At 35.6% G+C, this 26,196-nt stretch overlaps 3 protein-coding genes and 1 long non-coding RNA gene across 12 annotated transcripts; all 4 read left to right on the forward strand.

The window, feature by feature from the left end:
* Nucleotides 1-1,593: 1,593 nt before the first annotated feature.
* Nucleotides 1,594-4,891, forward strand: LOC147498926 (putative protease Do-like 14). Its single transcript, XM_086560771.1, has 9 exons — nucleotides 1,594-2,643; nucleotides 2,740-2,816; nucleotides 2,933-3,039; nucleotides 3,134-3,268; nucleotides 3,351-3,465; nucleotides 3,551-3,741; nucleotides 3,828-3,952; nucleotides 4,063-4,279; nucleotides 4,665-4,891. The coding sequence occupies exons 6-8, from the start codon at nucleotides 3,654-3,656 to the stop codon at nucleotides 4,276-4,278; spliced, it is 429 nt and encodes a 142-aa protein (XP_086416897.1). The 5' UTR covers nucleotides 1,594-2,643; nucleotides 2,740-2,816; nucleotides 2,933-3,039; nucleotides 3,134-3,268; nucleotides 3,351-3,465; nucleotides 3,551-3,653; the 3' UTR covers nucleotide 4,279; nucleotides 4,665-4,891.
* A 2,296-nt stretch (nucleotides 4,892-7,187) lies between these two features.
* LOC147498927 (serine carboxypeptidase-like 45) lies at nucleotides 7,188-10,789 on the forward strand. Of its 4 annotated transcripts, none has more exons than XM_086560766.1 (8): nucleotides 7,188-8,286; nucleotides 8,409-8,510; nucleotides 8,618-8,710; nucleotides 8,915-8,965; nucleotides 9,055-9,134; nucleotides 9,247-9,528; nucleotides 9,648-9,772; nucleotides 10,183-10,318. In XM_086560766.1, the coding sequence occupies exons 1-8, from the start codon at nucleotides 8,052-8,054 to the stop codon at nucleotides 10,244-10,246; spliced, it is 1,032 nt and encodes a 343-aa protein (XP_086416892.1). In that variant the 5' UTR covers nucleotides 7,188-8,051; the 3' UTR covers nucleotides 10,247-10,318. The 4 variants fall into 4 exon arrangements, with proteins under 4 accessions (XP_086416892.1, XP_086416893.1, XP_086416895.1 ...); XM_086560767.1 differs by having other exon boundaries at nucleotides 7,225-8,286; nucleotides 10,258-10,789; XM_086560769.1 differs by having other exon boundaries at nucleotides 7,225-8,286; nucleotides 8,924-8,965; nucleotides 10,258-10,789.
* Nucleotides 10,790-13,969: 3,180 nt separating this feature from the next.
* On the forward strand, nucleotides 13,970-19,818 carry LOC147498928 (BTB/POZ domain-containing protein). Its single transcript, XM_086560765.1, has 12 exons — nucleotides 13,970-14,272; nucleotides 14,438-14,621; nucleotides 14,701-14,769; nucleotides 14,864-14,962; nucleotides 15,731-15,810; nucleotides 15,906-16,743; nucleotides 17,115-17,788; nucleotides 18,577-18,658; nucleotides 18,781-18,832; nucleotides 18,913-18,962; nucleotides 19,273-19,320; nucleotides 19,424-19,818. The coding sequence occupies exons 1-12, from the start codon at nucleotides 14,037-14,039 to the stop codon at nucleotides 19,598-19,600; spliced, it is 2,589 nt and encodes an 862-aa protein (XP_086416891.1). The 5' UTR covers nucleotides 13,970-14,036; the 3' UTR covers nucleotides 19,601-19,818.
* A 701-nt stretch (nucleotides 19,819-20,519) lies between these two features.
* Nucleotides 20,520-24,476, forward strand: LOC147498929 (uncharacterized). 6 transcript variants are annotated; one of them, XR_015195647.1, is made up of 6 exons: nucleotides 20,520-20,865; nucleotides 21,047-21,151; nucleotides 21,560-22,171; nucleotides 22,270-22,375; nucleotides 22,519-22,677; nucleotides 23,221-24,476. It is a non-coding gene; the product is annotated as an uncharacterized LOC147498929 (long non-coding RNA). The 6 variants fall into 6 exon arrangements; XR_015195643.1 differs by having other exon boundaries at nucleotides 20,521-20,865; nucleotides 22,270-22,677; nucleotides 23,221-23,332; nucleotides 23,652-24,476; XR_015195644.1 differs by having other exon boundaries at nucleotides 20,521-20,865; nucleotides 21,560-21,638; nucleotides 21,944-22,171; nucleotides 22,270-22,677.
* Nucleotides 24,477-26,196: the final 1,720 nt, after the last annotated feature.

Raw genomic sequence — 26,196 nt, forward strand, 5'->3', positions numbered from 1 at the left:
AATCACTCTCTCTTTCTTGGTTTTGGAAAAGTTAGGTTTTCCAAAAACTAATTTTGTTTTTATACTAAAACAAAAATCGCGTTTCTTGAAATGCGAGACCCGCAAACAAAAGACACTGGCTCATAAAAATCATTACCTTCTCGCTGGTAAAAACATCTTGGAGCTTCGGCGCTGGTCATTCTTTCGGCCGGCATGCTTCGATCGTGAAAAGCAGAAAAAATCCCTTTTTTTCTCTACTTTCCATTTCTTACCCTGAAAATAAATCCATTTAGCCTTAGAATCGAGATGGACCATGTTTACCTTCTTTTGAAACTTTAACACTTTCCAAATACTTCATGGTACCCTCCAAAATGCTTCCTTTGCAAGGTTAAGTCCTGATTGTTGATCATGATCAGTGCTACGAGAATCTCATAGTTGTCTTTTTTAACATATTTTAAATAGGATTATCTTGGACCAGAGATCATTTCGCTCGCACTATACAATGCATGTACCTATTGTTGCTGAACTTATCAAGGATCTGATTAATACTCGAAAGAAAACTTCAAAGGGTGTTGTTCGTGTTATGTTCCTAGAGCCTTTGAAACCGGTAAGAGATTTAGAACTTCCGTTTCTTACTATGACTACAAATTTTATATTTGGAACCACATTCCAACTCCCACACACACAAAAAAAGTTTTTATTGTCTTGTACATAATTAAACTTTGAATACTATAATTTGTCGGTGTTTTTCTAGCTGCTTCCAACTGTTTGGAGGAGACTCTTGAGCACGACTACAACTACCTCACCCTCTAGCTAGTATGTTTATAAATCAGTGAAATGATTTTGATCCGATTTTAATTTTAATTTGATTATAATTTTTTTTTTTGTAGATTTTTATGTTGAAATAGATTATTTTGGAGGTTCAGAAAACCTACCATCATAAATGGATATAAGGGGTGCATGTGGGGGGCATCGCTCCACTACCACATAACTAATTGCCTAGAAACATTTTCAAACTATAAGGATTTGCACCCCCCATTTTTTTTCGCAAACTTCTACTGCCGCATTTCCAAAATTTTCACAACTATATAGTGAAATTATAATCAACAAAAAAAAATAGTATGAAAAAAAAACAACTAAAAAAAAAAAATCCAATAAGCCATTGTTTTTTTTTTACTTCTTCTTTTGTTCTTACAAAATTATCTTTTATCATTTATTTTGAGTCTAAAACCATTAAAGATGGACAAATGTGTATTTGAATGTTTGATAGGTTTATAAGACTAAAACAAATAGCCAAAGGCCCAAAGCTCAACCTATCAATTTGTATAATTTTAATCACCCATAATGTTTTTTTCTTTTATTTCACTCCCAATTCTTTAACAAACTTCAAACCTCAACCCAAAAAAAAACAAAAAACAAAAAACAAATTCAGAAAAGACTTGCGGCGCAGCTTGTTGCACGGTTGTCGTAACTATTTGTAAAACTCATTATCATTATCAATAAAATTTCCACTTAAAAAAAATAACTTTTTACTTTTAATGTTAATCATATCTTTTATAGTTTTCTCCACGTAATAATAAGGTTATAGACTTATAACATTATAGGAAATTAACAAATATAATTTTTTACTTTTAATGTTAATCTTTTATAGTTTTCTCCTGATGATAGTAGGGTTATAGACTTATAATATTATAGGAAGTTAACAATTTGTTAAATTGTTGTAGACTTGCGGAGACATATAGTAAAAGTGTAAGACAGAGAGTATAAATTAATGACTTAAGTGCTTGCGTAGTTAACTTCATCAATCCATATTAAATTCTTAGTAGTCAACGCACTTTATTTGTATGAATTGAAATAAATACACAATTTTGTTGATTTTTATTGTTTAGCCATTTTTTTAGGGCGTGTACACATAATACCCCTCCCTTAGAATCCTTGCTTCTTCCCTGCCTACAATCTGGATACGTCGTACGAGCTGTGAGAGCTGGAATCACCGTTGCAGTTGAGTTAGGCTCCCTATCATATTGTCCAGATCCTGAAGCTGGGGAGATGGTGGGGCCTTACAAGCCAGTAGGTTAGGACTACAGCTAGGGGGTCAGGTTTCCAGTCTACTGTCATAACGAGATGGTGGTGGCTTTGGCAACATCATGTGATGGGTGCTGAGAACCCGCATGCCCACTTCCTTTCTCGGGTGAAACTTTTTACCATAACTAACTTCAATTGTTTAGCAAGGTTTTTTGAAGGAGTTGTAGGTGGGTCGATTATGGCAGTGTTGTGTAAATACAAGACTTTTTTATTCAATATATGTTTGTCAAGTATTCTCAGTGAGATTTATATATCCAGTTTGAAAAGTGGTGAACGTGAACCTTACATTCTCAAAATAATTTTACCCATTAAATAGTTGTTAGTTTGTTCCGATGAGAAAAGTAGAAAACAAACAATTTTTTTTTTTCTCTCTCAACAGCATTGTAATCCATCTTCTTCTTGCTCATTATTAGATGAAGTAGACGTTTTAACATTTGATTCATTTAGAATTGAGATTGCCCAAATTATAAGTGAATAGCACGGAGATAAATTTGTGTGATAAGATATTAAGTTCAATGTTGTATGAGTTTATCTTATAGAAGATCATCCATTGCCAAGAGCTCAAGATTAAAGCAATAGGTCAGTCTACGATTATGTTTATCTTGAATTTGCGTGCTTCCTTGAGATTGTGTCTTTGGTTTACTTGATTTAAAAGTTTAAGCCCATGGTATTCAGGTATGCTTTGCTGTTAAAGAGACGCGTTCTTCTTTTTGCAAATTAGTAACTGGAGGTTTTCCATGAAAAAGCAATAGGTGACTTTACAATTATTATTTACTTAATTGTTTATCTTGCATTTGTGTACTTCCTTGAGACTGTCTTTAGTTTACTCAAGCTACATTGTTTGAATGTTTAATCCCTTGATATTCAGGCATGCTTTGTTCTCCATGTTTCTTCCACTTTCAGCTATTAATGTTCATTCTTCAGTCGAACTTCAGATATAAAGAGCAAGACAACTAGGGAAATTGATATTGGAAGGTACTACTTCCCTTCACAAAACATTTTCTCCAAAATAAAACCAAACCGATTCAATAACTAATGCACTTTTCATTTCTTTTTTGGCTTTTTGCAGAACCGATTGTTTCTAATTTAGCAGAGAAACTTCCAGAGAAAATGTAATCAAATCAAACTCTAATTTTACTAGCTTTAGCTGCCACTGCAACAGGAACAGCTGTTTATTCTGTAAATGACCGTGATGAGGATTCCAGTAAGTAACATTTTTCTTTTCTTATAAAATTCTTGTAGCAACGTTTATTGAATTCTGAACTATTATTATGTTATAATTGTAGAAACAAGGGTATGGGTCTCAATTTCTCAAGAATTGCGACAACACTTTTCTTTGGCGTGAGGGACGATGGACGATGTTTTTCGAACTGAGCATTTGTATAATGTATTCTACTTCAGGTTTGATAATGTTTTTAATCTAAAATGTGTCATTCATTGGGATGTTATTATTATCAAATTTTATGGTTCACATTTGTAATTTTAGGACATGGGTATGTTCCGTTGACTTTGTCGAGAATAAATTCTGGTTCTGTTGAATCATTCGGTTTGAGTAAGGAAGGTTCGGGTAGAATTGGAAATAGTGGGAAATGTGGTTCTGGATGTTTAGTAGAGATTCAATTGCGAATGCAGCTTCTATGGTTGCTCCGGCTGTTGTCAATCTTTTTGTTACTCAAGGTGTGCAAACTGTATTCATAGTTTTTTTTTGTTTTTTGGTTAAATCAAGAATATGATGATGATAATTGGGTTATTGTGTATTGTAGATCATTATGGAGAGTTGTATAGGAAAACTGAAGCTTCTGGAACTATAATTGATCCTGATGGTACCATCTTAACTTGTGCTAATGCCGTGGTAGACTTCCATAGCAGGTCTTTTGGTAAAGCGAAGGTATAGAGAATTAACTTTTCTGTTTGGATAATCATCACTGTGATTCCTTTTGACTTTATAGATGATTGTTTCCTAAATTAGCCATTGATTTTGAATATGATTTATGGCAGATTGATGCCACTCTACAAGATGGTCGGACGTTTCAGGGCACTGTGGTCAATGCTGATTTTCATTCTGACATTGCCAATGCGAAAATCAAATCTAAGACTCCTTTACCGATGGCAAAACTTGGGTCATCTTGCCAACTTCGACCTGGAGACTGGGTGGTGGCTATGGGTTGTCCGATCCCCTGTCTTTGCAAAATACAGTTACAGCTGGTATTGTGAGGTAAACTTCCGGAAAGCAGTCTATTGTAGGTTGGTTTCTCATGAAGGTAATTAAATGGATACCTCCGGTATTGGACTCTAGGCTTACCTTTCCATTTCATATAGCATGTCAGCTCTAGAATAAGTGAAAAACTTATAAGCTTTATTGGAAATGGTTTCCTCATCCTAAACTGTACATGCTGTGAAAATATTAGTTTGGTTTGTGTGTGGAATGAGGATAATAATCAACATTTGAACATTTTAATATTCATTCTAGTGTAACTTTTTCTTGATAACAAGTTCCATATTGTCCATATTGAAGTGTATACTCCACATTCTATAATCGAATAATAACCCTAATTTGATAATAATTCTTTTCTTCTCTTTGTTTTATTTTCTTTGTTTAGTTGCGTTGATCGTAAAAGCAGTGATTTGGGTCTTGGAGGAATGCGGAGGGAATATCTGCAGACTGATTGTGCAATCAATATGGTAAATATACCAATAGAGATTATTATGTATAATTATAATCAATGCAATTATTATTTACCTTGTGTAAATTAATTAGTATTATGAGCTAAGTTGATCGCACGCACATCCTGCATCAGGATAGTTAAAATTTGTATTTCGTTGAGGTTACTCGTGAAGCCTCATTAGTCAGCCTTAAATCCTTAATTATATAGACCAGATAATTATCATATTATGAGGGAAAAGCTAAGTTATATTGACATGGATACGTGTCCGCATCCGACATGGATATAAAGTATCTGACACAGCGAAATGACAAAAATTGAGGTACCTACAATATGTGTCCGTGTCTGACACGGACACGTAGATACGTATCCGACTCAGATATTTTTTTAATATGGCGTGTCCATGGATCATAGGGAATAAGTGAAAGTGAAGCTTCTATGCAAGATATTTATGAAGATTTCTGCTGCTGATGGTTTGAGTTTGCAGTGCCAATTGAATCTGTTTCTAAAATAATAATGCATTTCAAGAAAAATGGGTATGCTCTAGACCATTAAATGTTATTTATTTGTTCTAGTTTAGTCAATTTTCATAAAGAAGCTCAAATAAGAATAAGCTTGTATTTGTTTCCTAGTCAATTGCCAAGTTTCACCTGTAGTTTTTGGAGTGACCTATACGTCATGTCCCGCCTCATAGAAACTTCTAAATTTCATTTAACTTTTGTCAAATAAAATTTGTGCATCCACATGTTAACTCACCTGTAATCAATCTTATTGTCTGTCAGGTCTGGTTTGGATGAAGTGCAGTTGCATTTCTTATGTTAGTTTTATTCCAGTTGTGCTAAAGCAATTTATTATATCTTCCTATTAAGTTACAAATTATATGCTAGCTGTGGTGTATATCAGTACTTTCTGCTTCATCATGGATACCTCATCCAAGCGAAAATTTCACAGATATCTTCTTATCGTTCTCCGTCCAACATTATGTTAACACCTCATGTGTATTTTCACAATCATGTTTGTTGTTGTTATTAATTGATATTTTGAACTCATCCCTAATGGGTTTGTATGATCAGTATGCTGATTACATTACTGCCTAGTTGGTTGACTAGACCTCTCAATTTTTGGTCTCCTCTAGAATTTTGGAATTTTAATAATCTTGTAAATTTAAGACTTATAGAGAAAATGGTAGTTTTGCATCTATGAACACTACCAAAAAAATGAGTTTACCCAACAGACTCCATAGAGATTACCCGACGGTTCCCGTCTGTAGGACGTTCCTTGCAAAGTTTATCCGTCGGGTATTATTTTGCCATCCATCCAGTGAGTTCTTCCAGCACTTCATATGTTTTGGTTATAACCGACAATTGTGCGAGAGCTTTTATCCGTCGGATAGTTTGACGGTTTTTAACCATCATTTCTTTCCGACAGACGCCATAAATATGCCGACTGTTGATTAAATTTTCGTTGTACTTATTAACCGTCCGATTTGTTCTTGCGAGTTTCAGCCGTTGGCATATCTATTCCAATTATCAGGGCGCCAAACCAATTTAGTTCCACCCTAAATTTTCTGAAAAAATCAAAAAATAAAGAAAACCCTAACTATTATCCCTCTCACTCAAGCTTGTTGTCGGTTGCCTTCCCTTCTCACTCACGCTTCAAGAAGGTAACACCTTCTCAAATCCCTCACTCCCTCTCACTCACTCTCTCTCTCACCCACATTCAATTCAATGTAAAATTAAGTTTTAATTGCATCAATACGAATAATCTCTTGTTTTGACGATTTTGTAGGTTGTTTTGTAACACTTCATCAGGTTGAAGCCATCAAGTAAAATAATTAGGGTTAGTTTGAGTATTTTCTAATAAATTTGATTATTTAAGAAATGGGGTTTAGTTAAAATTTGAGTTTTTCTTTTTGCATTTGTTTTTTTTTGTAGTTGAGTTCAACTGGAACTCCGTTGCCATAATTTATGGTAAGTTTTCCAATTTGCTTTCTGTGTTTTGACTTTTGACGAATACTTTGCAAAATATATGTCACCAAAATTTATCAACAACTTAAATGCACAAGCTATATGAGCTAAGATTTCTTATCTCTATAACTCACGAATGAAATTTGACAAGTTGTTATTTTTCATTGTTACATCATGAATTTCGTTTCCCGCGATAAATTTGTTCGGACCAACAAATTAGGTCAACAAAATAATAATTAAAAAAAAACATAAAAATAAAATAATAACTTTGCCGCTTCATCCCTCTGTAGCTCTCACTCTCACATCCTCACTTTGCTGCTTCATCCCTCTCTCACTCTCACAATTCCACTCGAAAAGGTAACAACTCACTCTCAATCTTAAACATTTAATTTTAAATTCATTAATTCTCAATATCAAAATTTGATTTCTTTTGTTTCGGTGTTTTTTAGGTTGCTTTGTAGCACTTTATCAGGTTGAAGCCATCAAGGTAATAAATTTGATTATTTTGATTAAAATTTGATTTTTTGTAGTAGTTGTGTTGTACAACTTCACCTCTGCAAGTAAGCGTTCCTCTTCTGTTAAACAAATACTTCATCAACGTTTTAGTTCTTGAAATTGGATTGAACCTGTTTTTTTTATTTCATTACATGTTTTCCAGTTTTCTGGTAAACTTTCTGTATCTTGATTAAGCCTCATAAAAGTACTACTGTTGACGGTACGACTGTTTTTGTTCCTCATTAAAGTACTACTGTCATGTTTGTTTTGTGTTTTTAGTGTTTTATAAGTAGGATTTAAGTAATACCAACTGTGGGTTTAGTTTCTTTTTTGGATTACTATGTGTTAAATGGTTTAGATTTGTTGAAACCTGTTGTGTTTTGATGGTCATAAACCAACTTGAGGTTTTGTTTATTATGTGTTAACTTCTTGGTAGACTAATTAGCTTTTTATACATGTATAATGGTTATAACTTATAAGATTACTTTATATTTAGCTTGTTTGTATCTAATATAGTTGCGGAAAATATAAGCTGTTCATTGCATTGATCTATTCCAAAACATGGGTATGTGGTTTTTTGGGAAATTATTTAAGATGTGTTTTCCTTTTAAAAGATGTATTAATATATGTGTTTGACTCTAGTTTCATCTAATTTTGTACTCCATTTTGGTACTGAATATTAGGTTAGTGTATGCGTAGAGTTAGCTTGAAGTCAATGTATGCCTAGAGTTAGCATTGTAAGTCCCTCCACAATTCACGCTTCACACTGGGCAGCATCTCAAATCTTTATTTACCTCTACACTTCCCTCTTCCTACTACATTCTTTCTACCTGAAATAATGCATGCACTGTAATGGAAAACCATGGTGTTGGTTGTAGTACTAGCACTGCTTCAGCCAATGCTTTTTATGAAGGTAGAGTCCTTTCCAGCTCTATCTGACAAAATAACTGTGCTGCCTGGGCAACCCCATGTTAGCTTCCAGCAGTATTCAGGCTATGTTACTATAGATGTGAAGAAAAAAATATCTCGATTTTACTACTTTGTTGAAGCAGAGATGGATCCAGCTTCAAAGCCTCTTGTTCTCTGGTTGAACAGAGGTCAGCACTTCCGCCTCACTTAATTATAAGACGTTTATGTGTAGGGGAAAGAAGGAGCAAACTCTTTTTCTTTTTCTATGTTCCTATGAGAAGATTCAAATATCTTTTTGTTTTCTTTGTAGGTCCCGGTTGTTCTTCTTTGGGTGTTGGAGCATTTTCTGAAAATGGGCCTTTTAGACCAAGTGGAAAGGTTTTGGTGAGAAATGAGCATAGCTGGAATAAAGGTATCCATCTGATATCTCTTGAATGTACTTTCTCTTTACATTTATGTACAATGAGTGGTTTAAGATCAGCTTTGCAAATTGATACTTGATTCACATTTGTTCTGCAGAAGCAAATATGTTATACTTGGAGACTCCAGGGGGTGTTGGATTATCTTTCTCCAATCAAACCTCTTTTGAGACTGTAGATGACAAGATAACAGGCATGTCTCATCACTTTGAACAATTACTTATTGACAGTACTTGAAATCAAGTTAGTTTGTGATACATTTTAAGTGCTACTACTTGGATTCAAATTAAAGTCCATTTGTATTTAGATTACCAAAAATCTCTTTGAGGAAACTGTTGCGAATTTAGATGCTTAAGCCAGGGATAATCTTATGTTTTTGCTACACTGGTTTGATAAGTTTCCGCAGTACAGCAAACGGAACTATTTATTACCGGGGAAAGCTATGCAGGTAAACTAGAATGTTTGTCAATCTCATCGTCATTTGTTCATCGTAGAACATAAGAGCAAGACTGATTACGAGAATGTTGCAATTACCAGGGCATTATATCCCACAACTGGCAGAGCTGATGATTCAATTCAACAAAAAGAAAATGTTGTTTAATTTGAAAGGAATTGCTGTAAGTAGCTAAAAGAATTCAACTTAAGGAGTTTATTTGAAATGATAATAAGTTAAACATAAATCTTGTTGGATGATTTTGTTTGAGCTGATGTCTTAATTTTCCATTCCAGTTGGGCAATCCTGTGCTGGAATTTGAGTCAGATTTCAATTCAAGAGCTGAGTACTTCTGGTCTCATGGATTGATATCAGATGCTACATACAAATTTTTCACATCAGCTTGTAATTATTGTCGATATGTGAGCGAATTCTACAGGGAATCTGTTTCCCCTATATGCTCAATGGTAATGTCCCAAGTGGGTAAAGAAACAAGTAGATTTGTAGATAAGTACGATGTCACCCTAGATGTTTGCACATCATCGGTCTTCTCACAATCCAAGATTATCAGTCCCCAAGTGAGTTGATCCATAGTATTTCTACTCTTCTCTAATGAACTGATTTAGCTTACCTCTCTTTCTTTCTTGTCCCTCAATATATCTTACAATGTCAATTTCGGCTTCCTTCTAATCCACAGCAAGTTACTCAGAGTGTTGATGTCTGCATTGAAGATGAAACTGTAAATTATTTGAACCGAAATGATGTACAGAAAGCTCTCCATGCCCGTCTCGTGGGAGTAAACAGGTGGACAGTTTGCAACAGGTAAAATCTCTTACCTTAGTCCAGCAAATTATACAGTTAGAGCATTTGTGAAGAGTGTACTCGTGATATTAACCTTAAAACAGGTAAGCAACATTGTGCCACTAGTTCAGAATGTTGACTTGATGAGTACCTCATGAAAGGAGAATATATAACTAATCAACTCTAACATTAGAATCATAAAGTTAACAGTCGTAACGGACAAACCAAACTCCTATGAACATTAGGAGTCTATTTCATGAGGATCCTTTTTAGAATCCTTGTGGCGATTACTCTCCACCAAGTATACTGTAAGTGTATATTAACACTGCAAAGCTCTTACGAAGAAGCTATTATCATGTTAAGCTTTATGTTCTCTCTAAATAAGATATTCATTGGTGTTTTTTTTTATTGGTACCCTCTTTCTTTTGTAGTGCTGGGATTTCTTGGATCCATATCTTCTCAAGTGAAGTGAATAATTGTTTAGTTCTTTCTTAACATGTATGCAGCATCCTGGATTATGATGTACTTAACGAAGAGATACCCATGATCAACGTCGTAGGCTGAATTGTCAAAGACGGAATCCCAGTCCTAGTTTACAGGTGAAGTATCAATGATAGCAGCAATAAGAGTAGGCCAAGTACCTTCCTGTCTACAACGTGGGGCAAAACTCCTGGCTCGGCCTTTACAACTCTTGGGCTAGGCATTTTTTCAGAGGTTTCCCTTGGGGTCTCACTCTCATGCTTTCAAGGAGTGAACTCAACAGAGGACTTGCGAGATCTAGTTGGGGAAACTTTGCTATATGGTCTTCTTTTGTCTGCAACATTTATTATTTAGGAATGGGTATTTCTTCTTAGAGTCAACACCGACTGCCACTGCCGACCGAGCGTTTTCCGATGGTCTTGTGGCAGTTTTGGTCTGTCGGGTAATACCTTTGGCAGTCGGGTAAAGTGGTTTCTTTTGTAGTGACTGAGACCATATATCACATTTATCATTAGCTTTCCCCATTATCAAATATAATGTAATAATTCATCCGGAAAATTGTTGCTTTGCAAACTCGCATTCGTAGACTAGGGCGTATGCTAGATACCAACGAATTGCCTCAAGCCCCCCACCATCCCATTCCACCTCCTTCCTTTCAACCTTGATCTCACAAGTCACAAATTCTTTCTATGAAGTCGAAAAGGTACGAGGAGGTGATAATTTGGAAAATAATTTCCTGAAGTCGGATTCGGGCCGGATTGGGTACCCATTTGGACATCCCTACCAATGAGTATCCGAAAGATTTTGGTCTCCACAAGATATGGGTTGGGTTCATAGATAATCCAAAATTTACAATGTAGTTGTGCATGTTTCCCTAGAAATTTTTCCAAGAAACTTGAACTTTTAACAGATACAGCTTTTAACTTTCAAGTAGTTAAGTAAACCTCCTAAAACTCTATTTAATCAAATACTCCATATCAACATGATTATACAGTTCTCAGTAATCACTCTTTCAACACATAATCCATCCAAAGAATCCAATTTTACTGACAACTCATTCACCACCTCACTGGGGCAGTTGAAATTGGGTTCTAATTAGGTTGATGGGGAATTCACTTTAAATATGCAAGTATAGAGGAGGAAGAAAACTAAAAGGGAGATGAAGAGCCCCCTGAAGTTCTTATTGTCTTGTACATAATTAAATTGTAGTTCTAACTACTTCCAACTGTTTGGAGGAGACTCTTGAGCACGACTACAGCTACCTCACCCTCTAGCTAGTATGTTTATAAATTAGTGAAATGATTTTAATTTTAATTTGATTATAGTTTTTCTTGCGTAGGTTTTTATGTTGAAACAGATTACTTTGGAGGTTCAGAAAACCTACCATCATAAATGGATATAAAGAGTGCATGTGGGTGGCGGTCGCCCATGAGATTAAAAAAGTTCTACTACCACATAACTAATTGCCTAGAAACATTTTCAAAATATAAAGACTTGCACCCCCAAAATTTTTTTTTACAAACTTCCACTACCGCACCTCCAAAAAAAAATAGTAAAAAAAAAAAATAAATAAAAATAAATAAATAACTAATAAAAAAATTCCAATAAACTATTGTTTTGTTTTTTACTTTTTTTTTGCTCTTACAAAATTATCATTTATCATTTATTTTGAGTCTAAAACCATTAAAGATGTACAAATGTGTATTTGAACATTTGATAGGTTTATGAAACTAAAACAAATAGCGAAAGGCCTAAAGCTCAACCGATTAGTTTGTATAATTATAATCACCCATAATGTCTTTTTCTTTTCTTTCACTCTCAATTCTTGAACAAACTTCAAACCTCAAAAAAAAAAACACAAAACAAAAAACAAATTCAGAAAATTTGCGGTGCAACTTGTTGCACGTTTGTCCTAACTATTTGTAAAACTCATTATCATTATCAATAAAATTTCCACTTAAAAAAAATAACTTTTTACTTTTAATATTAATTATATCTTTTAGGTTTATGAAACTAAAACAAATAGCGAAAGGCCTAAAGCTCAACCGATTAGTTTGTATAATTATAATCACCCATAATGTCTTTTTCTTTTCTTTCACTCTCAATTCTTGAACAAACTTCAAACCTCAACAAAACAAAAAACAAATTCAGAAAACTTGCGGCGCAACTTGTTGCACGTTTGTCCTAACTATTTGTAAAACTCATTATTATTATCAATAAAATTTCCACTTAAAAAAAATAACTTTTTACTTTTAATGTTAATTATATCTTTTATAGTTTTCTCCACATGATAATAGGGTTATGGACTTATAACATTGGAAGTTAACAAAAATAACTTTTTACTTTTAATGTTAATCTTTTATAGTTTTCTCCGGATGATAGTAGGGTTATAGACTTATATCATTATAGGAAGTTAACAATTTGTTAAATTATTGTAGACTTGCAGACTAAAATATGTAGATATATAGACATATAGTAAAAGTGTAAGACAGAGAGTATAAATTAATGACTTAAGTGCTTAAGTAGTTAACATCGCCAATCCATATTAAATTATTAGTATCTAACTCTAGTTGTATGAATTGAAATAAATGCATAATTTTGTTGATCTTTATTGTTTAGACATTTTTTTTAGGGCGGGATGGGGATTGTGTACACATTATCTCCCTGGCTTAGAATCCTGACTTCGTACCATATGGATACGTCGTATGAGCTGTGAGAGCTGGAATCACCGTTGCGGTTGGGTTAGGCTCCCTATCATATTGCCCAAATCCTGGAGCTAGGGAGATGGTGGGGCCTTACAAGGCAGTAGATTATGACTACATATAGGGGGGTCAGGTTTCCAGTCTACTGTGATAATGAGATGGTGGTGGCTTTGGCAAACGATCAAAATGGGTATTATCCTAAATCAGAAAACATTTTGCACGAAGCATATAATGAGCATACATTGCTTAGGGACTACAAGATAACTGTTCATCATGTGAAGAGTGTTGAGAACCATCACGCCCACTTCCTTGCTCGCCAAGAAAGGAGGATATCGGGGGTGAAAGTTTTTACAGCTAACTTCAATTGTTTAGCAAGGTTTTTGAAGGGGTTGTAGGTGGGTGGGTTTATCTCTAAAACTTATTGTTTTTTTTAGGTTTGAGTATATTATGAGTGTACATGTCTACATGATGAGCTTTCCAATTTTGTGTTGTATTGTTATTAGTCATTACCAAATGTAAAAATGTAAGTACTCCTGTGGGGCGCGACTAACTCAAGGAGTGTAATTTTTTTTTTTTTTTTTTTTTTTAGAAACACCCTTTTCCAAATCTTTTTTTCATTCTTCTTTTATTTATTTTTCGGTAACAATTAACAACCTTACTCTTTTTTAAATCTAAGAATCCGGAAAATGATCCACTCAAATATTCTCACCTGTATGTCAATTCTCTTTTTCTCTCTTAGTCAATCCTCTTCTTCACTTCACCATTTTTCTTTTCACTTTTTCTTCTTAACAAACAAATAAACACTCTAATTAAAAATATTTCCTCCAATTAAAATGTTATTTTAAAATTTATACACAATAAACCAAATTTTTTTACCCATAAGCCTTACTCACCCAGCTAGAAACCAAAATTCCTCTATAACCATTCAGAAAAGATTAAAGAAAGGAAGCACTTTATCTAATATATAATTAAGCAAATACGAGCTCGTCGTTATTTGATTTTCATTGAAACCGTCCGAAATATCGACACATTCCAACAAAATCACTTCCTAGTCTCTCATTTATTTCAAGTTTGAACACAAAAAACCAGAAAAAAAAAAAAAAATGAATTCGAAAATATCACACCACCAATCAGCATCTGATAACGAACGAAATAGTAATAGTATCGTTGGTAGTGGTAATGAATTACGAGGTCTGGACTGTAATTTAACATCATTATGTGATCACATTCAATTAGATGGTTTTCATTCTGGTTCTTTTTCCGATATCGTCGTTCAAGTCATCTCTGGTTCTACTTATCATCTTCATCGTTTGATTCTTTCTCGTAGCTCTTATTTCAGGTAATAATGCACCACTCAATCTCTCTCATTTTCGTTTCATGTTTTTATATTTTCTTCATTTTTTCAAGTTATTTCAGACTTTTATGTCTAAATTTTTGTTTCAATTTGGTGTTACTTGAGTGTTAAGTTACTATAAAAAAGCGGTCTTTTTTCATTGTTTGTTAGGAATATGCTTCATGGTCCATGGAAAGAAGCTCATGCACCAGTATTGACATTGCATGTTGATGATGATAATATTAACGGGGAAGCGATTGCGTTGGCTTTGGCCTATTTATATGGGCATTACCCAAAGCTTAATAATAGTAATGCATTTCGTGTTCTTGCTGCCGCATCGTTTCTTGATCTTCAGGTATTTACATACCTCTGCTTGTGCATAATGGGAATTTTCTTTTGTTTTTTGCTTTTTAACTTAAGGGCTCATCTTGCAGGATTTGTGTACTATTTGCACTGACTTTATTATATTGGAATTATGGACCTCAAACTTCTTAGCGTATCAGGTAAGACCCTGCTTATTATAGTCTTTGTTCAGGTCCCATGTGTTTTTATCTAGTTTTAATATACGCATTTACCTGCTTTAAATCTACGATTCAGGTATTTGCAGAGAGTCAAGACTATGGTATACACGGGGAACGTGTCAGAAATGCTTGCTGGGGTTATCTTTGTCAAAGTGGGGCCATGGAGTTGAAGGAGGTAATGAATGAGTGTGAATAGTAATTTGTTCATGGAGTCGAATAATTGCAAGTCGTCTTCTTAAGGTTTTTTTAATAAATTCTGCCAGAGGTGTTATCTTGTTTATGACATATAAAAAATAGAAGAAAAAAAGAATGTCAAATGATCAGTGTTGAGATTATTAATCCCACGTATGGAGTTTAAAGCCTAGCTTTTGTGGGGCCACGTATGAGCTAAAACTCTGAAACTTCAGACTGGTATTAGAGAAGGTTGTTGCAGTGTTTGGCAAAAAGGGCCTATGTGTAGTCCACGTCACCCAGAAAAATCAAAGTCCATGTGTTAGGTTCAACTCAAGCCATACGTGAGGGAGCATAAAGCCTGGCTAATTAATATAATTTCTCCCCATGATTGCTACTCTTTAGTTCCTATGGCAGCTCTAGTCATGCTCCGAGTTTAACGGTCAGGCAATCAGCACATAATAATATGTTAATGTCTCCAGTTTCAAGTCCATCTTTCAATAGTTATTTAAAGAGCTTAATGGGACTTTTTTGCATCTAAAGGTTCTTAAGAAACAATGCCATAAGATGTAGGAAATATTTTACTCTTAAAAGGAAAGCATAGCCGGAAGTTTTACTCAGTTGGTAATTATTTCATATTTCCACCGTTTTCGAGACATTTCTGTTTGAATATCACTTCATTCTTTTACAAGTTCAGGTTTGTTATTTGATTATTGTATGGATACTAACTATTAATATTAAATTCGGCATGGTTAACTGGGGATCCTGATAGGTACTGCCCAGACTTTCTGCTCAAACTTTACATGCACTGCTCACATCAGATGAATTGTGGGTTCCTACTGAGGAGAAAAGGTAACATATTAACGGGTTCTTACTTGAATTTTATCAACTGCAGCTGTAATTTCTCTGGAAATGGCTAATCCAGCCAACTTTTTGATTTTTCAAAGGTTTGAGTTAGCACTGTACACATTGCTAACGAAAGCTACATTGTTAAAAGAAGAACAACCCAAGGAAGGAAGTTCAAGTACTGAGATAGAAAAAGGTGTTCATTCTGGTTCTTCCGGTTTAAGGGGGGAGAATTTAAGTGTCAGCAATGGTAATGAACAGTTGATAGGATCAGATCTAAAGAACTTGAGCTTGAAAGACGATTGTGAAGGACAAAAAACTGCTCACAATATTCTGGTAGAGCTTGCGGACTGTGTGGTAGACTTCCATAGTGGGTTTTCTGATTCGAGACACCCATTGCAGCAAGCTTCTTGCTCTCAATTGAATCAGGAAACTAGATATCCAAGCCAAAAGGAACAAGCTGCATCTTTCGTTAGCTCATTTTCTCACCAAGATGGAACTAGAACATCTTGTTCTTATGGTGAAATGCCAACCGGTGTTGAAGCAACCAGAATGAGGGGTAGTGTTGTGGCTATGGAAGGACCTTCTGAAGAAAGCTCATGCTACAACACGAATGACAATATATGGCTTCCCAGGGACCAGTCAAGGTGCTCTTCTGCAACGTCTTCCTGTAATAATTTCATGCCTAATGAGTGGGGAAGATGCAGCATGCCTCTTCCTTCGTGGGGTGGGAGGGTTGTAGGCAGAAGACGTGTCAAAAGTTATGCTGAAGGTTACTCTGCGGTGCTTGGAGAAGATTATGATGCCTTTATTAACATTTTCGAAGGGGGCTCTCTTTTGTATTGTAACATGTCTTTTGAAGCACTTCTGAATGTTCGAAAGCAGCTTGAGGAAATGGGGTTTCCTTGCAAGGCTGTGAATGACGGTCTTTGGCTTCAGGTGAGAATCACTACTTATTTTGAAGGAAATAATCTTTATTGCACTTGACACGTTAAACTGTTTACCTTGGGTTTCACGTGGCACACAAGCAGGGTAGAACAGGAATATAGTTTCAATGATATGACCATAAAAGTCAATAACTCTCACTATTCATTTTTTTCTCATCACCGTTGTTTTACTGCATTGAATGCTTGGAAATAAAATGATGCTTGTCATCAGAAATGTCTCTCACCCCCCCACCCCCAAAAAAAAAACTTCACATGTAACACTTGCATTGGATATTTATACGTTCACGGATTCTCGTTCATATTAAACTTTTATATACATTATACAGGATTTGGTCTCCTGACCACTTTCTGCTTTCCATGTAGATGCTCTTGAGCCACAAGGTGCAGGAAGTTGGTGCTGATACTTGCAAAAATTGCTGCCTTTTGAGCATGGCGTGTGTGTGCAGGCAATCATATGGCTTTTCACAGGCAGCCACCACAGGTTATTACATGCAAGACCGCGATCGAAACAATCCTTCTGGAAGCATGGGGAATGTATATGTTGCTGATGCTGGTCAAGGTGAAGCAAATAATTTTGGTAGGCCTGTACGAGCGCATGTTAGGGCGCCTATTGATGGACTTGCAGGCATTGGTCGGGGTACTACATTTGTGCCATCTACTGCTTGGCCTCCAACGCGTTTTGTTTTCTCTCGTGTCCCATTTGGACTTGGCAATAGAAACGGCCACCAGTCTCTTGCTCATGATGAATCAGAGGCTAGAGCTGATTATAACGGTGAGCTGTCTGGAGATGGCTTGACAGCTCTTGTTGGACTCGGCCAAGGAGGGGGTCATGGAGAACAAACAGAGAGAATTTATGAACCAGATATTCAAGGCCGATATTCTGGAGCTACAGCTTCTGTGCCGAATACTAGTAACATTCCTGTGCAAATACTAGAGTCACATGATAATGTTGGGTTAGAGTGGGAAAATGCAGATGGGTCTTCAATTTCCCTGGATTCGAAAACACCTTTGCACCACTTCCCTCCTTTTCGTTTTGGGTAAGCAATTCTTACCGCTACTACCACTGAACGTACTCTTTTTTGCTTCTAGGTTAGTTCATGTGTCATATCCACCTGGGTTTTTCCTCCCTTGGATTGTTGGTTGGACTCTTGGATTCACTGATCTGACTATGTAATTGACTGGCATGCTTCTAGTAGTCTACTTTTGATGAAAATATTATTGCTTCATGCAAAAAGACAAACGCTTCATAGTATGTAGCAGAGTCTAGTTATACCTTGGAACAAAATGTGTGTCGATGCCCGCAAAACCGCTGGATAGATGAGGTTATTGAGGAAAAGAAGAATAAATATTTCATGTGACTATATTAATTTCATTTTCTTTGTGGATTTTTCTGAAACTGACTGATATTTTCTGTATTCAAACAATGTTTCGACATATTCTCCAGTAATCTATATTTTGATGCTAGATTCCATATTTTATATCATTCTTCTGATAGAGATATCCACCAATATATCCCAAAAATTACTGATGTGAGGAGGTTTTGTTCTATGGTTTATACTGATTCTACTCTCATATCTCCGTTAAAAGTACTTTACTGTGGAACTAGCACATGTGCGTTTAATCCTATGTCCTAACTTAAGGTATACAGTGGCCTTTTTCTTCAAACCCCTTTTCAGTTTTCACTCATTTTGGTTTTGTATTCTGTTTTTTGTCTAAAGGATAAAAGGATGTTAATTTCTTAATTATTTTTCCCTGAATGCCTTTTTCACATTTTGTTTTTGTTACTCACATTGTTCTACTAATGAAGATTACGTTATGGTTTCAGGGTTGAATTTGAAGATGTGCATAGGCTTGATGGCCAAGTAAAGCACTCACCAGAAGTATTTTATGCTGGTTCTTTATGGAAGGTATAGCCCACAAAATCATTCTATTTATTCGGCAGATTATCTTTTGTTTGACATTTTGTCTCCTTTTTTTGGATGTGCTAATTCAAGAGTTTTTTTGTTTGTCTAATTGCTGGATTATGTAGGTGAGTCTCCAAGCTTTCAATGATGAAGACCTCCAAGGGCGTCGTACACTTGGTAATTATTGTGTTATGAAGCTTGTATTTATCAGGATGAAAGTCTTATAATGTTCACCGATTGACACCATATCTTTTCAGGATTATTTCTCCACCGGCGTAAAGCAGAAATAACTGATTCTGTAAGAAAGGTCAGTCTCTTTACTGGTAAAATGAGTTGTATGTTGATTGGACATATGAACTCTGGATGGGTGTTTGTACCAAACTTTCATTGTTTTGCCCAATAACACTTTCAGCATATATTCTATAAATTCCTACTTGCAACCTTTCTTCTGGTCACAAACCACTGCATTTGAACCTTCCTAGTACTTCATTTGGTAGGACTGCTCTTTGAATTTTTATTATTATTGAAGAAAGCCATATTCAATAATTCAGATTTGTTTGTAGTATGAACACGTATTCTAATGGTCGGACTATTTGGTTTGAATTCGTTACTTGCAGATTCATATGTACGTAGATTCTCGGGAGAAGGTCACAGCTCGTTATCAGGTAGATCATTATAGCTTTCAATTTCTGTTTCCTTCTTGTGGTTATTACTTATTAACACATGATAATTCAGATTTATCTAATCTTTTAATTTGGGGTAATACAGTTGATCTGCCCATCAAAGAGAGAAGTTATGGTGTTTGGAAGCTTCAAACAGACTGGAACTTTGTTACCAAAAGCTCCGAAGGGATGGGGATGGCCCACAGCTTTGTTATTTGATGAGCTTCCTGATCTCCTCCAAGGTGGGGCTTTGCGTGTTGCTGCCATTGTGCAGCTTGTTTAAGATTAGACAAGGTGAATTCATTTGAAGCTAATCACACTCCAGAAAAAGCCACCTGAATGTCTGAGAAGCGGAGTGACAATTGCTTGTTATTCCATTTATTGCTATTGTCCAAAATTTGTATGAGATCATTCCTAACTATTAGGATATATGCCCCAATATCATTTCTCTGTTGGTATTATTCCGAAGTGGTTTCAATATGATTTGTATGTTCAATCGGATCTCCAGTGTCGAGTTGTATGTAGAAGTTAAGAGAAGTTAAATGCAACATTTCAAATTGTTTCCCATGTAATTAAACCTGTTAGCAATCAAAGACACCCCAGTTTAGCAAAGTTTTGTTGAACAAAAATTTTCCAAGAGAAACTGAATCAACCAATGGCCATAGACATAACACAACCAAGTGACCAACCTGAAGATGACATTGGCTTTTATTTTAGGATGGTTTGCGAAGTATGATCTAAACCAAGCAGTTTACCTGCGTAACATGATCTTCCACCTAATTGCCTGTATGTTACATTGTACCCAAATTTCTAGTTGGATGTCTCTTTTCAGTCACAGCAATCAGCGCATCACTTAAACATCCAATGGAAAAGTTGGCTCTGTACCAACTAAACAAGTTAAAACTTGATAGCAGTGGACAATGAGTAGGAACGAGAAGTAGAAGGCTTTTTGTCAGACCAATTACATTCTTACATCGTCTTAATGAGAAAGTAAATGGATAATGGATCTGTGTACAAACAATTAGAGAATGCCAGAACATCTAAAATGCTTGATGGACATGAGCTTACTAGACAAGATCAAATCAACTATTAAACATGAGCTCATTAACTTGGAAAGAGGCTCAATAGGCTGTTCATCTCATCATCTCCAAGAACACTTGAATGTTCTCTGCTATATTCATCTGCCAAGTAAACGTAAGCATTAATTGACCGAAAAAAACAAGTTCAAACAGGTGAATTGCCAGTAAATGATCTAGATCGTACAAAGCTAATAAAATTTCATTTTTTTCACTAATTCCGTCCTAAATATATTCTTCCCATTTGGTTATACTGCTAAGTGCTAACTATAACCGCTGTTGAAATGGATCCAACAAAACTAAAAACTTCTCAAGACTTGGGGCCATAATCTTCCGAAATTGTTAGGAATGTTTGACTGCTAGAGGATTTTTTTATCTGATAATAGATGATGCTCATGTCCTTCTCGCTGCCAATATCACTTGCAATGATGCTCATAGTGTCTGCTAATGTATAGTATGAGATAAATTGCAAGTGAGTTACTCTTAACATGTTGTTTAACTTTCATGTTTGATTGGGCATTCAATTTTCTTCTTTTATGTTTATAACCAGTTTAATTATTTTGCAATCATTTTTGAATTTGTAAGTGGTGACTGAATACTATTTTCAATGGTTAATTCTATGGGATTCAATTGACAAGTGTTTATGCGTGCAGCAGCATACCAACAAATACAAATAACTGGGATGTTTCCAAATTGTGCTCAATCTTAAAAGTTCCTCAACAGGCATAAAAAAGGAATAATGGACAATACCTCAAAGAGTAAGCTTTTCCTTTCTTTTCTTTTTTCAACTGTTTCTAGATTATTATAGCTTGAGCTTTGGATTTAGTTTAGTTTGTAGTTAGGAGCATGCTTGGTTAGTGAAAACGGGATAGTAATTAATTGGTAAGTTCAGATATAAAAAATATTGTTTAACGCCATAAAGCTCCCTATGTTGGGTTTGTTCCCTATGTTGGGTTTGCTAAGATTTTACGGCACGAGGGAAACGAGGATTTAATAATAATGGGTTTATGGTAATGACCTTGCACAGGGGGCATTAAGTATGTAGCTTAAATAGGTCCATATATATGAACTCTGACAGTTGGACAAAATATTTTACGACCAACAGTATCACATAGTTGATCCCTTGATCTGCAAATGTGATGTCTGAGAATATATACTTGCAACAGGGAAATAAATCTTGGAATGCTTGGTGGGTCAGGATTTATGAAGAACATTGCTCTTTCTCACAACTTTCATTGCTTCCAGGTAGTAGGGTTCTACTTATTTATTCATAACTGATTTGAATTTGGTCCATTTTTGAAGCAATTCTGATGATTGTGGAGCTAAACTGATTGAATTATATATATTGTTCTATTATTCTAGAAATCTTTTAAAATTTTAATTAGATTTGATTCTATTGTTTCTCTGATCAAGTTTTGAATCCAAAAACAAAAGGCAGCCAACACATTTTACATCAGTTAAACATACATTTTTTATAGTTGTATTCTCATCAGCTTTTACATCATTGTATATTATATCTAAAGAGGGCTTTTACATCATTGAAATTAAAGATGGCTTAAGAGTTTAGAGTTGAAAGAGGCATCCTTCTCAAACCATAAGACAGAGAAATTGCCATCTGTAATTTACAGTGCAAAGAGGAACTGGTGGGAAGCAGTATGTCAAACTGAGATTAGCCACTGCGGTTTGGGGTTTGGGGTTCGATGCCCGCTATATGAACATTAGTCGATGGAGGAGGAAATGGGAAGCAATGCTATTAACACGTCCACTCTTACATACAGGTTGCATTATCTCGATCTCTTCTATCTAATTTTCTCACTATACTTCTTTGATCTGCAGATTTCTTAAGCTCTAATTGCTTCCACTCCTCCAATTGCAGATATATGAAATAGTATAGAAAGCAAAAGCCATAAGGAAAGGATTCATTGGAATTCATCCAAACTTTGTTGAAGAAAAAGAAGAAGAAAGTTATGGTTTTGCACTTGGTAGTTTTGTTAACTTGAGGGGCAATTAGTCAGTTTTATCAGTGTTTTCCAGTTTTGTTAGCATTCATTAATTATTGTCCCTTGCTCAAAGGATTTGTATACTTTGAACTGATTTTGTTGTAGCAAATTTTAATTGGTATCAGGTTCTGAACAAACTGATTTTGAAGAATATCACAATTGCCATGGTGGTGCATATCAATTTCTTAACAAACTTGGTGCAGACTAACATACTTAGAGGGAGCTCCTTCTTTTGAAGATTCCCGTTTAAGAAATGATAAAATGTCTTTTGTCCAGGAGCGAAGGTACATTTTGCTGTGATTAATAATTATTTAACTTCTAATTTGGTCATCTTGCAAATTAGCATCTTAAAGTGGATCTTTAGCTCAATGGAAGAACACTTGAATGTGAAATACATCCCAAGAGAAGGGATGGTGGTTCAAATCCACCAAGGTCGTGTAGTATTGTCCATAATTTGAGTAGTATATTAAGTAAGATTCGTCAATGGTTTTTAACAGATATTATGTACTGTCATTATTCCTTTAGATTGTCGAAATGTGAGGCTTCACTAAATCAGAGTGATTTGACTGATTTCTCATTTTTTTTAGTATAATGAAATGGGCTGCATATTGGTCGTCTCTCAAAATCATATAACTTTGAGCACAGTAGATTAATACCCCCAAAAGTAATTTTTTCCACATTAAATAAAACAATCCCGACCATGGGCTGGGCAAAATGGCTAGTATACTTAATTACATTCTCTTAAGGATACATCTATCAATCTATGTATCTTACCAATATATTTTTGTTTTCTCTGCTCTATGGCTGATTTTCCTTGTTTGTTTCAGCGCTCTATGAAGATCGAGGGAAGAGCCAAAACAGAAGGATGAAACGTACGAGGGCTCAGAAATTTCTGGAAGCATTCCAGCTTGATCCCAATTTTCATATAGATTAGTTCTGGTACGTCTTGTTACCTTCTACTTGTACAAACCCCGTCAAACTATATATTGTCTGATTTGTCTAAGCCTCATCATTATTTGGAAATGGAAAAAAAAACATGTTCTTACTTGAACAGCACAGTTTTTCCATGCTTTTGTAACTTATGGGTAGTCCCAACCCACTAGGTAGAGTATTTACATTAAAACATGCGGGGGAAAAGGTATAAGTATAGTGTAACATCATATAGTTAGGGGTGACTTCATGAACTAGAGGCAGTCAAAACTTGAGGCAAACAACTTCAGTCCTATTCTGAGAAACCTATGGACTGCGGCTATAACAGGGGGTATGGTTGGACTATGGAAACATAGGAATAAGATCTTTTATGAAGATGCTCAACCTAACATCGATTTCTGCAAGAAGTTTATCATGACACAAGTCTTCATTATCTCACAAAGATCAAAGAAACATGCTTTCTCGACTGAATCAGAGGTATTGCGAAGCTGGGGTGTTGAGGGCAGAACTGCAGCAATACAAAGAATCAAGGAATGTTGCTGGTCACTTCCAGTTAGTCCTATAGTCAAGATCAACACAGATGGTGCATCATTCGGAAATCCAGGGGTAGCAAGTGTTGGGGCTGAATTTAGAGATTCATTGGGGATATTTCTACTGGTGTATTGTAGGAAAATTGGTGTTACTGCTAATTTTGTTGCTGAATGCACAGCAATACTTGAAGCTATGGAAGTCTCTCTGGGTTGAATCCGACTCAAGACCAGCAGTTATATCTTTTGGCAAGAATACGATTCCATGGGAATTAAAGAGCAGAAGGGAAACTATAAAATTAAGTTCAGTTGGATAGTTGGACTATAACTCACACTTGGAGGGAGTCTAAATTCACAGACGATACAGTTGCAAAGCATGGTACTACATTTGCAAATTTAGAACCAGAGTGTTTCTACGGTAAACCGCCATGGATCCACAAGTGGGAGGTGCCTGACATGATGTATTTTAAATTTGTTTGAGCTTAAAAGGGGTGACTGTTTACAGCAGCACCAAGCAGATGTAAAATGTATGTCAGTATGTCTCTACTTGCATAACAAGTACAACTTGCAATCATCAGTAATACAGAATAGCTAATCATTGATCAAGATATAAAACATTGACAGTATATCTATCACCTGCGATTCTTGTCGAAAAACTTATAAACCAGGTGATACCAAGCATACAGATTTGATATAATAACCACCATGCGTGTGTTTTGTATTTTCTCTTGCATAGCGTGACGTGATCGACATTCATATTTAATGGTTAAAAATACCGAAAGCACTAACAATTACAAAAAAAATAAAAGAGATTATAGAAATGAATACTGCAGAAACATATAAAAGGCCTAGGAGGACAAGCAGGACAGAAAGTTTTCAGTTGCTTCGAGTTTAATGAGAATCCTCATTGTATATGATAATCAATTGGCCTCATCGATCATCCAAATTCAAAAGCATTAGGGTCTTACATATATCAGTCTTGCATGCCAGTCTTAAGACTCTTAACACCAAGTCGATAAAAAACTAATAAAGGAAATTGCGTTTGTACTGTGGTCCTAAACTGTTTTAATATACTGTATCTCGAGCAAATACCACTACTGTGATCGAGGTCATTTCATCCACAACACTAGTAGACCAATCAATCATCTGGACAAATATTTCTGAAAACTGCGAGCCTATTAATTCTTCCAATTCTTGCGAGGTAGCCATCGATGTCCCTGCTAATATCCGGAGGAGATGGAGGGTCGTCATCAAGGGGTGAGCCATCCGTAGAGCTGATCTGTTGGTCCACATTGTCAGCTGGTGCAGATTCATTGTATGCATTGGAAGCATCCCCTGATGAAAGGGGGGTTTCGGCGGATGGAGATGGAACTTGAGCCATAATGTCGTCGTTTACTTTGTGACTTGATGCTGATTCGCATGTGCTCCGATTACCACTAGAAGCATTACTCTCTAAGTCCTTCTTTTCGTTGTTGTCCTTGGATACATCTGTAGAGCTTTTCGATTGATTGTTCTTTTCTTCATAAGCCGAAACTTCCAGGGATGCCTGGATATCAGAACCAAGAATATTGTTAGTTCAGACCGAAGAAGATTAACTGACGATCTAAAATGTTATAAAGAAATAAAATACCTTGTGACTTGATGATATTAGTTCATGTGTGCCCTGATTACCACCAGAAGCACTACTCTCTGCGTCCTTGTTTTTAGCATATTTCTTCTCTTCGTTTTTGTTCCTTGATACCTTTTTCTCCTGTTTTAATTTTTCCTTCCTGTGCAAATCTTTGTCAGACGAAACTTGCAGATGAACCTGTATGTGTAACTTCACAAGAGACATAAGTATTTCTCTGTAATAACGGGCTCCAGACTCATTGATTCTCCTTTTCAGATCCGGCATAAGCTCAACAAATCTCAGTATATGCGTATCAAACATAATGAGCTGCAGAACAAGTAAAACACGTACAGAATTTAGGGTAAACCTAACAGGCTAATGCACATATATAAGAGTATTCTAACAGGATAAAGTGTCAAACCCACATTTAAAGCATCACCAGCGTCCCGATTTCCTCTTTCTAACTCCCATTTCTGATGTTTCACTAGGTGCTCAGTCAGCCACTTGTTTAAAACGCCAATCAGGTTGTTGCCGTAATCTTTCCGTTTTTGTGTCAGACCTTTCCATGATTCCATATGTTCTTCACTTGAAGGGCCAGAAAATACCCAGGCTAGCAATGCATCTCTAGTACTAGCCTTCCTTGAGTTCATGCAAAGTGAATCCTCATCCAAAAGGACATATGACGATATACTATTACATGAAATCCTACCTTTCACTTGAAACCCAACCTGGTTTGG

The sequence above is a fragment of the Coptis chinensis genome, chromosome 5 (genome assembly GCF_015680905.1).
Source record: "Coptis chinensis isolate HL-2020 chromosome 5, ASM1568090v1, whole genome shotgun sequence".
NCBI classification, from domain to species: Eukaryota; Viridiplantae; Streptophyta; class Magnoliopsida; order Ranunculales; family Ranunculaceae; genus Coptis; species Coptis chinensis.

Bases quoted from the DNA above. Each gene is read 5' to 3' on its own strand.
- LOC147498926 (XM_086560771.1), top strand. From the start codon at position 3,654: ATGTGGTTCTGGATGTTTAGTAGAGATTCAATTGCGAATGCAGCTTCT. The intron at 3,742-3,827 runs GTGTGCAAACTG...TGTGTATTGTAG, and splicing joins CAATCTTTTTGTTACTCAAG to ATCATTATGGAGAGTTGTAT. The intron at 3,953-4,062 runs GTATAGAGAATT...GATTTATGGCAG, and splicing joins GGTCTTTTGGTAAAGCGAAG to ATTGATGCCACTCTACAAGA.
- LOC147498927 (XM_086560766.1), top strand. From the start codon at position 8,052: ATGGTGTTGGTTGTAGTACTAGCACTGCTTCAGCCAATGCTTTTTATG. The intron at 8,511-8,617 runs GTATCCATCTGA...TTTGTTCTGCAG, and splicing joins TGAGCATAGCTGGAATAAAG to AAGCAAATATGTTATACTTG. The intron at 9,529-9,647 runs GTGAGTTGATCC...TCTAATCCACAG, and splicing joins CCAAGATTATCAGTCCCCAA to CAAGTTACTCAGAGTGTTGA.
- LOC147498928 (XM_086560765.1), top strand. From the start codon at position 14,037: ATGAATTCGAAAATATCACACCACCAATCAGCATCTGATAACGAACGA. The intron at 14,963-15,730 runs GTAATGAATGAG...GGATCCTGATAG, and splicing joins GGGCCATGGAGTTGAAGGAG to GTACTGCCCAGACTTTCTGC. The intron at 18,833-18,912 runs GTAATTATTGTG...ATATCTTTTCAG, and splicing joins CCAAGGGCGTCGTACACTTG to GATTATTTCTCCACCGGCGT.